Source organism: Salvelinus alpinus, chromosome 15 (genome assembly GCF_045679555.1).
Source record: "Salvelinus alpinus chromosome 15, SLU_Salpinus.1, whole genome shotgun sequence".
Classification (NCBI taxonomy): domain Eukaryota; kingdom Metazoa; phylum Chordata; class Actinopteri; order Salmoniformes; family Salmonidae; genus Salvelinus; species Salvelinus alpinus.
Window position 1 is genome coordinate 36,143,139 of NC_092100.1, and position 13,577 is coordinate 36,156,715.

The window sequence follows — 13,577 nt, forward strand, 5'->3', positions numbered from 1 at the left end:
GATCTCCCTCTCTCTCGTCTCTCTCTGTTCTCTCCAGCCCCCGTATTCCTACCGTGTTGATGAGTGTGCAGAACTGATCTGTTTTAACGGAGAGCTGCTCCTCCATAACTCCTCCCTCCACTGTCGGTACAACACTACTCCACCTCGCTGCTCTCTGCTGGGCATGGCTGTCCTCACCAACACCGACCCCTGCTGCCCGCTCTGGCAGTGCCCCTGTAAGAACACACACTACTGTACATACCAACACACACACATTTTACAGACATACTGTGCTTGTGTGTGTTTGCCTATCCGTGCATGTGTGTGTATGTGTTAGGTCGCTGCTCTGTGATGTCAGACCTGCGTGTGATAACGTTTGACGGTAACAACGTGGCGCTGTATGATAACGGCTCCTACATCCTGGTCTACCTGCCCACAGAGAACATCATAGGAACAGTGAATAAATGCCCTACCAGCCAGGTACACACACACACACACAAGCTAAAACACACACACAAACTGTCTCTGTTTTAAATACACTCGCTATTATAAACTGTCATAGGATGCCAGAAGCACCTGATTCTGATTGGTTTACCTTTTCTTGTTTCATATTTAGAGCGTCAACTCCATCAGACGACCTGTGAGTTTCCTTTTAATATCTAATCGTGATCATTATCATAGTAATTATATGGTCATTATTACACTGTTTTACTTGGACATCTTTCTATCAGAGCCCTAGTGGTGGAACGTCAGGTCTGTGTTTCAAGAACTTGAACATCACCACTCCCTCCTACAGGATCATCATCAACCGTCTTGACCGCAAGGTGACTATCACTGACCGCAACCGACTGACCACTGAACCATTACTGATCGCATACACTGTAGAACACAGCTCATGCTATATCTGTGTGTGTGTGGGTATACAGGTGTCAGTGAACCACATCAAGGCGCGGCTGCCTTTCTCCCGCCAGGCTCTGTCAGTAGAGGACACAGGCAGTATGTACCTGATCACCACTCCTGGAGGAGTCAACATACAATGGTACCACAGCACTGGCATCATGGTGCTGCAATACACCGCTCCCTCCAATACATCTGCTCCTACTAGAGGCCTCTGTGGTAAGACATCCATGAGCTAGATTTGGCATTTACTCTAACGCTTCCATCCTTCATTGTCAGATCAGGGATATGGGTTTGTTTTGAAGACGTCCACTCGCATGATTTAATGAACCTGGAGAAGAGAGAACGTTTCTCTCAGACCTTGCCCTATTCCTGGCCTATTTCTTCAGGGTGTGCGCATGTGGGCGTGCATTTGTTCATCCGTGCATGTTATGAACATAAGTGTATCCGTAACAGTTTTATAAATAAAGTATCAAGTTGTTTTAAATTGTGATCGAGAGTTGCGCCTCTTCCTTCTCAATGCTCATGCTATTATTTGGTTGCACCTTGTTTCACGTTGGTTGAGCACCTTTTACTCCCTGCTGGTGTGTCTCCCAGGGTGTTGTGACGGGAACCCAGCTGATGACCTGAAGCTGCCTAACGGTACGGTGGTGAGGGAGGTGGCGGACCTGGGTCTGTTCCTGCAGGCCTGGAGGGTCCACACCTCAGAGGACACGGAACACACACGACGCATCGGGGACAACTGTACCACTGGAGACTGCTCCACCTGTCTCTCCATGCTTAGACAGAGACCTTTCACTCCCTGCCACAGCAAGGTGTCTCCAGAGCAGTTCTGTGATGTGATGTGGGCAGGGGACCTCCACTATAAGGCCCACCAGTGTGACTTCCTGGCAGCCTACGTAGCTGTCTGCTACACTTACCAAGTCTGCATCAACTGGAGACGACACAACTTCTGCCGTAAGGACCTCGTACACACACACACCAATACACACTACTACACACACACATCAGGGCTACATTAGCTGGTGATGTCACAACGGTATGTTCTTGCGGTGTGTCTGTGTGCGTGTGTGTGTGTGTGTGTGTCTGTGTGTGTGTGTGTGTGTGTGTGTGTGTGTGTGTGTGTGTGTGTGTGTGTGTGTGTGTGTGTGTGTGTGTGTGTGTGTGTGTGTGTGTGTGTGTTTGTTTGCGTGTCTGTACATGCTTGTGTGTGTGTGTGTGTGTGTGCGTGCGTGCGTGCGTGCGTGCGTGCGTGCGTGCGTGCGTGCGTGCGTGTAGCGTTGAGGTGTCCCTCAGGTAGGGAGTACCAGGCGTGTGTGTCGACCTGTACCACCCGGACCTGTCAGAACAGAGAGTTCTATGAGGAGACCACCTGCTCCCACATCAGAGAGGAGTGTGTGTGTCGCTCTGGAACCATCCTGCACCGAGCAGACTCCACTTACTGCGTCACAGAGGAGCAGTGTGGTGAGTATGTCAGCTCTATGTCAGCTGTATGCCAGCTCTATGTCAGCTGTATGTCAGCTGTATGTCAGCTGTATGTCAGCTCTATGTCAGTTGTATGCCAGCTCTATGTCAGCTGTATGTCAGCTCTTTGTCAGTGTATGTCTGCTCTAGTATGTCAGCTCTATGAGCTTGTGCTCTATATGACTCTTGTTATGGTTCTGCTTCTGTGTTTTTTAGAGTGTACTGATAATGTCTGTGGTGTCTGTATGTGTGTTTGTAGTGTGTACGGATAACGAGGGGTCTCCGCGGGCCCCTGGGGAGGTGTGGAACGGGTCATTGCGTGGCTGCTGTCTGTTCCGCTGCCTGGAGAACGGTTCTGTGGTGGCAGTAGAACCTGACTGCAGCTTTAGTCCCACTCCGCTGTGTGAGAGGGAGGGAGAGTACGTACTGGATGTCCTGGAAGAGGGGGCCTGCTGCCCCAAGAAGATCTGTGGTGAGGACACACACACACATGCATGCTTAGACACCTACATATACCATCGACTCTCTCTCTCTCTCTCTCTCTCTCTTTCTCAATTCAATTCAAGGGGCTTTATTGGCATGGGAAACATATGTTTACATTGCCAAAGCAAGTGAAATGGATAAACAAAAGTTAAATAAACAATAAAAAGTGAACAGTAAATATTACACTCACACAAGTTCCCAAAGAATAAAGACATTGTAACGGCCGTCTGAAGAAGAGGGAGTGGACCAAAGCGCAGCGTGGTAAGTGTTCATGCTTTCTTTATTAAAACTGAACACTAAATAACAAAAACAACAAAGAGAACGAACGAAACCGAAACAGTTCTGTCTGGTGCAGACACAAAACAGAAAACAACTACCCACAAAAACCATGTGGGAAAAAGCTACCTAAGTATGGTTCTCAATCAGAGACAACGATAGACAGCTGCCTCTGATTGAGAACCACACCCGGCCAAACAACAAAGAAATACAAAACATAGAAAATGAACATAGAATGCCCACCCAAATCACACCCTGACCAAACCAAAATAGAGACATAAAAAACTCTCTACGGTCAGGGCGTGACAGACATGATGTCATATTATGTCTATATACAGTGTTGTAACATTGTGCAAATAGTTAAAGTAAAAAATGTCAAACAAATAATCATAAATATGGGTTGTATTTACAATGGTGTTTGTTCTTCACTGGTTGCCCTTTTCTTGTGGCAACAGGTCCCAAATCTTGCTGCTGTGATTGCACACTGTGGTATTTCACCCAATAGATATGGGAGTTTATCAAAATTGGATTTGTTTTCAAATTCTTGGTGGGTCTGTGTAATCTGAGTGAAATATGTGTCTCTAATATGGTTATACATTTGGCAGGAGGTTAGGAAGTGCAGCTCAGTTTCCACCTCATTTTGTGGGCAGTGTGCACATAGCCTGTCTTCTCTTGGGAGCCAGGTCTGCCTACGGCGACCTTTCTCAATAGCAAGGCTATGCTTACTGAGTCTTTACATAGTCAAAGCTTTCCTTAATTTTGGGTCAGTCACAGGGGTCAGGTATTCTGCCACTGTGTACTCTCTGTTTAGGGCCAAATAGCATTCTAGTTTACGCAGTTTTTTGTTAATTCTTTCCAATGTGTCAAGTAATTATCTTTTTGTTTTTTCATGATTTGGTTGGGTCTAAATGTGTTGCTGTCCTGGGGCTCTGTGGGGTCTGTTTGTGAACAGAGCCCCAGGACCAGCTTGCTTAGGGGGCTCTTCTCCAGGTTTATTTCTCTGTAGGTGATGGCTTTGTTATGGAAGGTTTGGGAATTGCTTCCTTTTAGGTGGTTGTAGAATTTAACAGCTCTTTTCTGGATTTTGATAATTAGCGGGTATCGGCCTAATTCTGCTCTGCATGCATTATTTGGTGTTTTACGTTGTACACGGAGGATATTTTTGGTATTTGTCCCATGTTGTGAATTCTTGGTTGGTGAGCGGACCCCAGAACCATAAGGGGCAATGGTTTCCATAACTGATTCAAGTATTTTTAGCCAGATCCTAATTGGTATGTCAAATGTTATGTTCCTTTTGATGGCATAGAATGCTATTCTTTTTTTATTTAACCTTTATTTAACTAGCCAAGTCAGTTAAGAACAAATTCTTATTTACAATGATGGCCTGTGGAAGTTACCTGCGGCGCTGATGTTTAGGCAGAGGTATGTATAGTTTTTTGTGTGCTCTAGGGCAACGGTGTCAAGATGGAATTTGTATTTGTGGTCCTGGCAACTTAACCTTTTTTGGAACACCATTATTTCTGTCTTACTGAGATTTACTGTCAGGCCCAGGTCTGACAGAATCTATGCATAATATCTAGGTGCTGCTGTAGGCCCTTTTTGGTTGTGGACAGAAGCACCAGATCATCAGCAAAAAGTAGACATTTTACTTCAGATTCTAGTAGGGTGAGGCCGGGTGCAGTAGACTGTTCTAGTGCCCTCGCCAATTTGTTGATATGTATGTTGAAGAGGGTGGGGCTTAAGCTGCATCTCTCTCTCTCTCTCTCTCTCTCTCTCTCTCTCTCTCTCTCTCTCTCTCTCTCTCTCTCTCTCTCTCTCTCTCTCTCTCTCTCTCTCTCTCTCTCTCTCTCTCTCTCTCTCTCTCTCTCTCTCTCTCTCTCTCTCTCTCTCTCTCTCTCTCTCTCTCTCTCTCTCTCTCTCTCAGAGTGTAATCTGACCATCTGTGAGAGTGAGGCTCCGCCCTGTGAAAATGGGAACCGACTGGTGATTGGTTACAGTGCCTTGTCCTGCTGCCCAGAGTACCGTTGTGGTAGGTACTGAACCAAAAGGTAATAGCTTTAATCATTCACTGGTATTGTTAGGTGTGGTTTAATAACTGAGTCCTGTGATTGGTCTGTCTCAGAGTGCGACGCCCATGCCTGTCCCCCCGTCACCGCCCCTGACTGCAGAGAAGATCAGTTCCTCGTGGAGGTCCGTGAGGACAACTCCTGCTGTTACTCCTTCCTGTGTGGTAAGGTCAGACCTTCTACTGCTTCCTGGGTCGACCGTCTCCGTCCAACATTACTGTAGCTGGACTTTGGGTAGAAGTTGCCCTTAAGTAGAGGACCGACCCAAAAACAGTCAGTGGCCAATGGTGTGTGTGTCTTCTCTCTGCAGTGTGTGAGTCATGTATCGAGCCCGTGCCGGCCTGTTCCGATGGCGAGATATTAGCTGTGAATCTAAACACCACCAACAGCTGCTGCCCTCAATACCACTGTGGTAACACACACACATTATACTCTACACACTATACAAGCTGTACAGACACACACATACATGTACACATACACAGGGTTGATGTTTACAGCAGTGTTCTCTTGCGTGCAGTGTGTGATGTGAACCTGTGTCCTGAGTCGTCTCTGACCTGCTCTCCTGGCCTGTCTTTGGTCCAAACCACCCACCCTGGACACTGCTGCCCCGACCACCGCTGTGGTACACACACACACACAAACACACATTTTTGCACAGGCAATAGTTGCACACACACATCTAAATGCACACACATACCATCATGCCCAGAACTGTGTCTTTGAAAAATCTTGTAGTCCAAACAGAGCATGGTTCTAGGCCTCCAGTTCTGTAGTAAACAAAGTCTCTCTTCTTCTTTCAGAATGCCAGTGTGAGGACAACTCTCTCCCAGTCTGTCAGGTGGTGAGTCAGTCAACTTCAGGAATATTCCTGTTTGTGTGTGCATGTGTGTGTGTTTTTGTGTGTGTCATAGTAACGTCTCTGGTCTCTCAGGGGGAGGTACAGGTGGAGGTTCCAGACAGCAGAAGCATCTGTGGCTGCCCCCGCTACACCTGCAGTAAGTACACACACATACACACACACTATGCACAGACACACCCTAGGCTACTAACCCCTGACCCCTGACCCCTGACCTCTGTGTGTAGAGAAGGCAGAGGTGTGTGTGTTCCAGGGAGTCACGGTGCTGGGGCCAGGGCAGAGCCTGATTCAGTACTATGAAGGAGAGCTGTGTTACACCGTTCACTGTCTGACACACCGTGACACACACACCGGATACTACGCCATGGACGTGTCCGCTGTCAACTGCTCTCGGAAGTGTGGCCCGGTATGTCTCTCTCCCTCTCTCTCACACAGACTCCAAACTTCCATCCTGATCAGAGTTACGTAAACACTTCTGACTTCTCTCCCCCCCCTCCTTTCTGACTCCTCCCCCCCGTCTGACTCCCCCCCTTCTGACTCCCCCCCTTCTGACTTCTCCCCTCCTCTTACTTCGTCCCCTCCTTCTGACTTCTCCCCTCCTCTGACTTCTCCCCCTCCTTCTGACTTCTCCCCTCCTCTGACTTCTCCCCCCCTTCTGATTTCTCCCCCCCTTCTGACTTCAACCCCTCCTCTGACTTCTCCCCCACCTTCTGACTTCTCCCCTCCTCTGACTTCTCCCCCCCTTCTGATTTCCCCCCCTTCTGACTTCTCCCCTCCTCTGACTTCTCCCCACCTTCTGACTTCTCCCCTCCTCTGACTTCTTCCCACCTTCTGACTTCTCCCCTCCTCTGACTTCTCCCCCCTTCTGATTTCCCCCCCTTCTGACTTCTCCCCCCTTCTGACTTCTCCCCTCCTCTGACTTCTCCCCCCCTTCTGATTTCCCCCCCTTCTGACTTCTCCCCCCTTCTGACTTCTCCCCTCCTCTGACTTCTCCCCCCCTTCTGATTTCTCCCCCCCTCTGACTTCTCCCCCCTTCTGACCCCCCCCCACCTCTCAGCACCAGCTTTACGTAGCATCATCAGATCCTCAGGTGTGCTGTGGCTCCTGTAAGAACGTCTCCTGTTCCTTCAACATCCACAACAGAACCACTGAGGTCTTCACTGTGAGAACACACACACACACACACACACACACACACACACACACACACACACACACACACACACACACACACACACACACACACACACACACACACACACACACACACACACACACACACACACACACACACACACACACACACACAGCCTAATACTGCCAAACAGACACAAATAATCTACCTAACACACAGGAAAATCCTGGATGGATAACGTTGACGGTGTGTGTGTGTGTGTGTGTGAACAGGCGGGGAGCTCCTTGGTGGATAACTGTACACGGTACGACTGTGTGGAGACGGCAGGGGGAACCGTGGTGCTGGCCTCAGGGGTGGTCTGCCCCCCCTTCAACGACACAGAGTGCACTCAGGTACACACACACACACACACACACACTAACATTCACACACAATGAGGTCTGTCTGTAACCTTTCTTCAATCATTGCAGAATGGGGGCGTGGTCCAGAGCTATGTGGACGGCTGTTGCAGAACGTGTAAGTGACCGATCACATTTGCTTCTCATATGCTTTCAGCTGTCAATCACAGGGGTGGGCAGGGCGTTGCCTGGCAACGGTTGGGCTTATTGGCTGACTGGTTGGGGGGTGTGGCCTGTAGCAGCGTAAAGCAGAGTAAAAGCTTGTGGTTGGCTGGCAACAACCAGCATGAATCACTACACTACCCATCAGCCTCTGCTGTAGAGGTGGTCCTAGAGCTGCCTGATGGTCCTGATACACTGTCATGATAATATTGAAGAAAGATTTTACTGTTGATTGGAAAATATTTTTATTTAGTGGATAAATTATCATAACCCACAGTTATCTGGAGATTAACAGCATGCAAACAGTGGTCCGTCCTACCATTCAAATGTTCTTTTACACTCAATGATGCTAATGATAAACTGTAGCTAAACAGACTCTCTAAATCCTTAAAGTACTTTTTAGATGTCCATAAGAGGAAGGCAGTTTGTATTTTAAGTGAACTGCAGTGGTGGAAAAAGTATCCATTTGTCATACTTGAGTAAAAGTATAGATACCTTAATAGAAAGTTACTAAAGTAAAAGTAAAAGTCACCCAGTAAAATACTACTCGAGTAAAAGTTTTAAAGTATTTGGTTCTAAATATACTTAACTATCAAAAGTAAATGTAATTGCTAAAATATACTTAAGTATCAGAAGTATAAATAATTTCCAATTCCTTCTTTTAAGCAAAGCATATGGCACCATTTTCTTGTTTTTAAAGTGTATGGATAGCTAGAGGCATACTCCAACACTGAGACATCATTTATAAAAGATGCATTTGTTTTTAGTGAGTCTGCCAGATCAGAGACAGAAGGGATGACCACGTGTTGTCTTGATAAGTGCGTGAATTGGGCCATTTTCCTGTCCTGCTAAGCGGTCAAAATTAAGTACTTTTGGAAGTCAGGTAAAATGTATGGAATAAAAACTACATTATTTCTTTAGGAATGTAGTGAAGTAAAAGTAAAAGTTGTCAAAAATATTGTATTTTATAGTACTACTTAAGTAGTACTTTAAAATATTTTTACTTTAGTACTTTACACCACTGGTGAACTGTCCCATTAAACACAAATTGTGCATGTAAAGGTGAAGAACACAGATCCAGTCTGCTCTCCCAGTAATACAGCAGCTCTGCCTCCTTGTCCGCTTGCCTGCTCTGCCAGTTTGGCCAATGGGAATGCTTGTTTTTGTTACATTTTGGCCAATGGTGATGCTTGGTGTTTAGTTTGGCCAATGAGAATGAGCCTTGGTGCATCAGCGTGTAGTAATCCTGAGTGTTTGGCCATCTGGCTGTCTTCCCCAGTCTCAGAGAACATTGTCTGGCTCCCATGGCTGTGCATGCCACTGCGCTGATTCCTCTGTGTGTTTTCAATGTGTTCTAAACCAACGTTAACCTGTGTGTTCTCCTATCGTTCTCCTGACGTTGTTGTTCCTGCCGCTGCTCCCAGGTTCTGGAGTCGGTGTTATACCGTTTACCGTTAACCCCGTAACCCCCACTGGTAGTACTAACTGTGACAAAGGTACCACGACCTCTCACCTTTCATCTTTAACCTCTCACCCCATAACCCTCACAGGTAGTACTAATTGTGACACAGGTACCACGACCTCTCATCCTTCACCTATCACCGTGTGTGTTTGTCTAGTCCTAACCCTACCACACCATACATATAAACTACAGGTCAAGGTTCACCTAACATTCCTCAGGACAAAACCCCATTCCAATGTGTCAACATGTTATTGCTGTGCTGAATCCTCTATGTGAGTAAGAATCCTCCCCATTCCTTCACATATACAGAGAGTTTGGCCAAGTGTAGAGCTGGACGCCATGTTGCTACCGCTCAACATTCCATCATCCCCCGCCCCTCTGCCCCCTGTGGCTTACCCCCGATTGGCTAGAGTGAGTTTAAGTTCAGGCCAGTGGCCAATGGGAGCTGGGTCTCTGGCATGAGAACTGCCCCCCAGTCAGCTGGCTGTCAATTAAACTGAGCCCCCGCTGCTAGGCAAAAGAGTCCTGCTCAATAGGCCTTTTACTGTGTGAATGACAGGACTCTGGGGGTGAAAGCTGTGTGTGTGCTTGCGTGTATCTCAGCGTTTTCTCTGTGTGCGTGTGTGTTTAGGTAAGGAGGACGGTAAGACGTGTAAGCGTGTAGCAATCCGAACCACCATCAGAAAAGACGACTGCAGGAGCAACGCACCGGTAAGAGAGAGACAGTAGCAATAAGACCGTTTTTTTAATGGAGTATAACATTTTACCGCCCCTCTCTCTTTCTCTCTCTCTCTCTCAGTTGACAGTGTATTCGTGTGATGGGAAGTGTCCGTCTGCCACCATCTTTAACTTCAACATCAACAGCCACGCCCGCTTCTGTAAGTGCTGCAGAGAGAGTGGACTACAAACCCGCTCCGTCACCCTCTACTGCTCACGCAATGCTACTCTGGTGGACTACAGCTTCCAGGAACCTTTAGACTGCTCCTGCCTATGGAACTAAAGAGATCTACTGTAATCCAGGGCTAGGCAACTAGATTCAGTCGCAGGACAATTTTTATCGGAGAGGATGGTCGGGGGCATGGAAAATAATTATAATAATTTGTACACTGTACACAGGTACCTACACACTGAAGAAGGCTGTAAAGACGAAACATCTGTGTACGCTATCCCTGGTGCAGTAAAAACATGTAACACATTGAATAATGAAGTAAGCTTTATGCAACATATTTTTGAGTGTGAACCCATTACACCTCTTTGTTTGTCTGAATTCATAGGTTTTATGCACCAGCCAAGCTTCTGGGAGAGCGTGATGGTTCTCTTTTGATTAGTTACACTGCAAATTGACCAGAACTAAGCCAAAAAATAAATGTTTTTTGAAAATAACAATAATTTCATACATTGAGACACGTTTTTTTTTTTTTGTGGGAATACTTGGAAACATTTCCTAAACTAAACTCATTTTTACATGAATTCCTTGTGATTTTACAGTCTTTTTTAACGTAAAACGAAATTCTATCTACCCTGATCTAGTCGATGTGAGCTCCAGTATGGTAAACAGTAGGTTGGACGGAGGATGGAACAGAGGTTAGAGGTCAGACAGGTCAAGCGTCCAGGTAGGGGAGTTCTTTAGTCTTCCTTCAGTCTGTTGTTGAAGGGTGTATGCTGGCCTGTTGTAGTGACCCTGTCATTACAGATGTGTAGTGGTCAGATGTGTAGGGCTGTAACCTGTTCCTGCTGTATTATGATAACACTAGTCCTATCTGTACTGCTGTAGCCTGCTCCTCCTCATGTGTAACACTAGCTAGTCCTCTCTCGCTTTATGTTTATGTTATGTTCAGATCAGTTGGTCCCAGCTGACAGGACTACGCTGATTTAGTACGTCAGTGATCTAGTTCTCTCCTGATGACTGAAATGTTTAATATGCCGCTAATATTTGTCGTAGAACAAAAAACATTCATTACAAATGTAAAGCTTTTATACAAAAGTATGAAGCATTGTGCCAGTAATCATACAGTATGTGCTGTGTTGTTTATTATGAAGCATTGTGCCAGTAATCATACAGTATGTGCTGTGTTGTTTATTATGAAGCATTGTGCCAGTAATCATACAGTATGTGCTGTTGCCATCACACAGATGTTACCAGTCAGAATAGAACAATAAAACACTCAACAGTGTCTGACTGACTGGTTGGTGTTTTTTTGCATGAATGAAAAACGTTCCATCCTCCTCCTCCACACACACACACTCCCCTGCTGACTCAGTGTGTTCAGTGCTGACGTGTGTTTGTGTTTCTCTGGCCTGGTAGTGTGTAATTATTGTGTGGGAGTCTGTGTAACAATGTGTGTGTATATACACTTGAGTGTACAAAACATTAGAAGCACCTTCCTAATATTGAGTTGCGCCCCCCTTTGCCCTCAGAACAGCCTCAATTCATGGACTCTACAAGGTGTCGAAAGCGTTCCACAGGGATGCTGGCCCATGTTGACTCCAATGCTTCCCACAGTTTTGTCAAGTTGGCTGGATATCCCTTGGGTGGTAGACCATTGTTGATACACACAGGAAACTGTTGAGTGTGAAAAATCCAGCAGTGTTGCAGTTCTTGACACACTCAAACCAGCTGGCACCTACTACCATACTCCGTTCAAAGGCACTTAAATCTTTGTCTTGCCCATTCACCCTCTGAATGGCACACATACACAATCCATGTCTCAATAGTGTCAAGGCTTAAAAATCATTCTTTAACCTGTCTCCTCTTCTCCTCTGAAGTGGATTTAACAAGTGACATAAATAAGGGATCATAGCTTTCCCCTGGATTCACCTGGTCAGTCTATGTCATGGAAAGAGCAGGTGTTCCTAATGTTTTGTACACTCAGTGTATAATTACCATGTAATTAAACCATGTTAATGACACTTCGTCATCAGTAAAACACCAGTGACCAGGAAGAAGTGAAGTATTGAAGAGGCAGGAAACCACATTGATCCGTCATTGATTAGTAATTGATCAGTAAATTATTCATTTTTTTCTCATTCTCCATAGACCACTAGCTCACATTCCAACTACTCGCTGTTCAGCTCTCTGGGTGTGCACACTCACTCTCTCTCATACACACACAGACTGTTTTGATCTGCCGTGTGGAACACACAGCAGTGGAGTTGGTTAGCAAATCACTGCATCAATACAGCCCAGAAATTAATCGACTGAACATTGGGTGTGTGTGTGTGTCTGTGTGAGAAAGAGAGAGTGGTCCTGAATGCACTGGAGAATGAATCTGCAAAGAGACTGAGATGTATGGAATGTTGTCTATCTGGTCGACTTTAATTTCTTTACTTTCACCCTGTTCTTTCTCCCTATATCCTTCTCTCTCCCTCTCTTTCTCCCTCTCTCCTCGGGAGTTGCTCTCTGTGTGGCTGCAAGCCTGGTTGTCATAGTAACCGGCTCTTATCCCAACAAAGAGGAAAAGGCGGCAGGGCAGAAAAAATTGGGCTTAACGACACACACTGATTGAATTGCACTGTGCGTGTCTTCACACGAGGCTCTGCTTCTCGGAAAGCTGCTGTGGAGCGCTAAATTCAAAGTTGTGTTGCGTCACTGGGGAGGACTCCTCGGTACAGTTCAGCTGTGATTACACTCCTCCTCCTCTTATACAGAGCTCTGACAACCTCAGTCCTCACTGAAGCCACTGGACGTGTAGTTACCTCGCTCTTCGGTACATAGATGAGATATCCAAACAGCCAGGTTTTCTGATTCCAAAGCCATATTGATATTGGATGTATGCATGTTGTGGTACTATCTTTAGAGGATAGTGCATGCCACTCCTGTTGTGCACTGATGAGATGACCAGGCTTCCCCATGGATGGAAAGGTGCGTGTGTGGCTGCACACAGTTTCTAGCTATTAGTTTTAGGTGAAACAGTTATCTATCACAACACTCACTTAACAATCCGTCAAAGTTTCAAATGTGACACCTATAGTCTGAGCGATTTATAGAATGTCTATGTATAGAAAGTCTCTCTTTTTTCCCTCTCACTCTCCCTCTCTTTCCAGGTGGTCAGTCTCTCTTGTGTCCAGTGCTCCGAGCCGGCGGTCGTGGTTGTTGAGGTTATGTTTGGCCTCTTCCCCTCCGGTCAGGATCCAGACTGCTACACTATCTCCTATAGAACAGCACACAACCTCACGGTCAGAACCCACCCACCACACAACCTCCATACAACCATCACCCACCTCACGGTCTGACCACACAACCACCGGACAACCACAAACATATCGCAACCACTAAACCACTCTCTGTCCCCGCCCCTTCAGTTGTGGCTTGATCCTATTGGCCGCTCTGAGTGTTCGCCTGACTGCAGGCTGCTGCTGCAATTGGCTGAGGAGCCAGTAGAAAGTGACATCACAC

At 46.4% G+C, this 13,577-nt stretch overlaps 1 protein-coding gene across 1 annotated transcript in view; it reads left to right on the plus strand.

Annotated features, from left to right (window-relative positions):
• LOC139540006 (otogelin-like protein) overlaps positions 1-11,355 on the plus strand; it is a 65,028-nt gene extending 53,673 nt beyond the window's left edge. The window contains exons 36-56 of the mRNA XM_071343493.1: positions 38-215; positions 317-459; positions 596-619; positions 711-803; positions 906-1,095; positions 1,474-1,833; positions 2,155-2,340; positions 2,600-2,812; positions 5,024-5,128; positions 5,222-5,329; positions 5,476-5,577; positions 5,686-5,790; positions 5,969-6,009; positions 6,100-6,163; positions 6,252-6,430; positions 7,082-7,186; positions 7,432-7,551; positions 7,630-7,675; positions 9,144-9,215; positions 9,813-9,892; positions 9,981-11,355. Of these exons, the coding sequence (XP_071199594.1) occupies positions 38-215; positions 317-459; positions 596-619; positions 711-803; positions 906-1,095; positions 1,474-1,833; positions 2,155-2,340; positions 2,600-2,812; positions 5,024-5,128; positions 5,222-5,329; positions 5,476-5,577; positions 5,686-5,790; positions 5,969-6,009; positions 6,100-6,163; positions 6,252-6,430; positions 7,082-7,186; positions 7,432-7,551; positions 7,630-7,675; positions 9,144-9,215; positions 9,813-9,892; positions 9,981-10,181 (2,715 nt within the window). The 3' untranslated portion in view covers positions 10,182-11,355. The remainder of the gene's footprint in view (positions 1-37; positions 216-316; positions 460-595; positions 620-710; positions 804-905; positions 1,096-1,473; positions 1,834-2,154; positions 2,341-2,599; positions 2,813-5,023; positions 5,129-5,221; positions 5,330-5,475; positions 5,578-5,685; positions 5,791-5,968; positions 6,010-6,099; positions 6,164-6,251; positions 6,431-7,081; positions 7,187-7,431; positions 7,552-7,629; positions 7,676-9,143; positions 9,216-9,812; positions 9,893-9,980) is intronic.
• Positions 11,356-13,577: the final 2,222 nt, after the last annotated feature.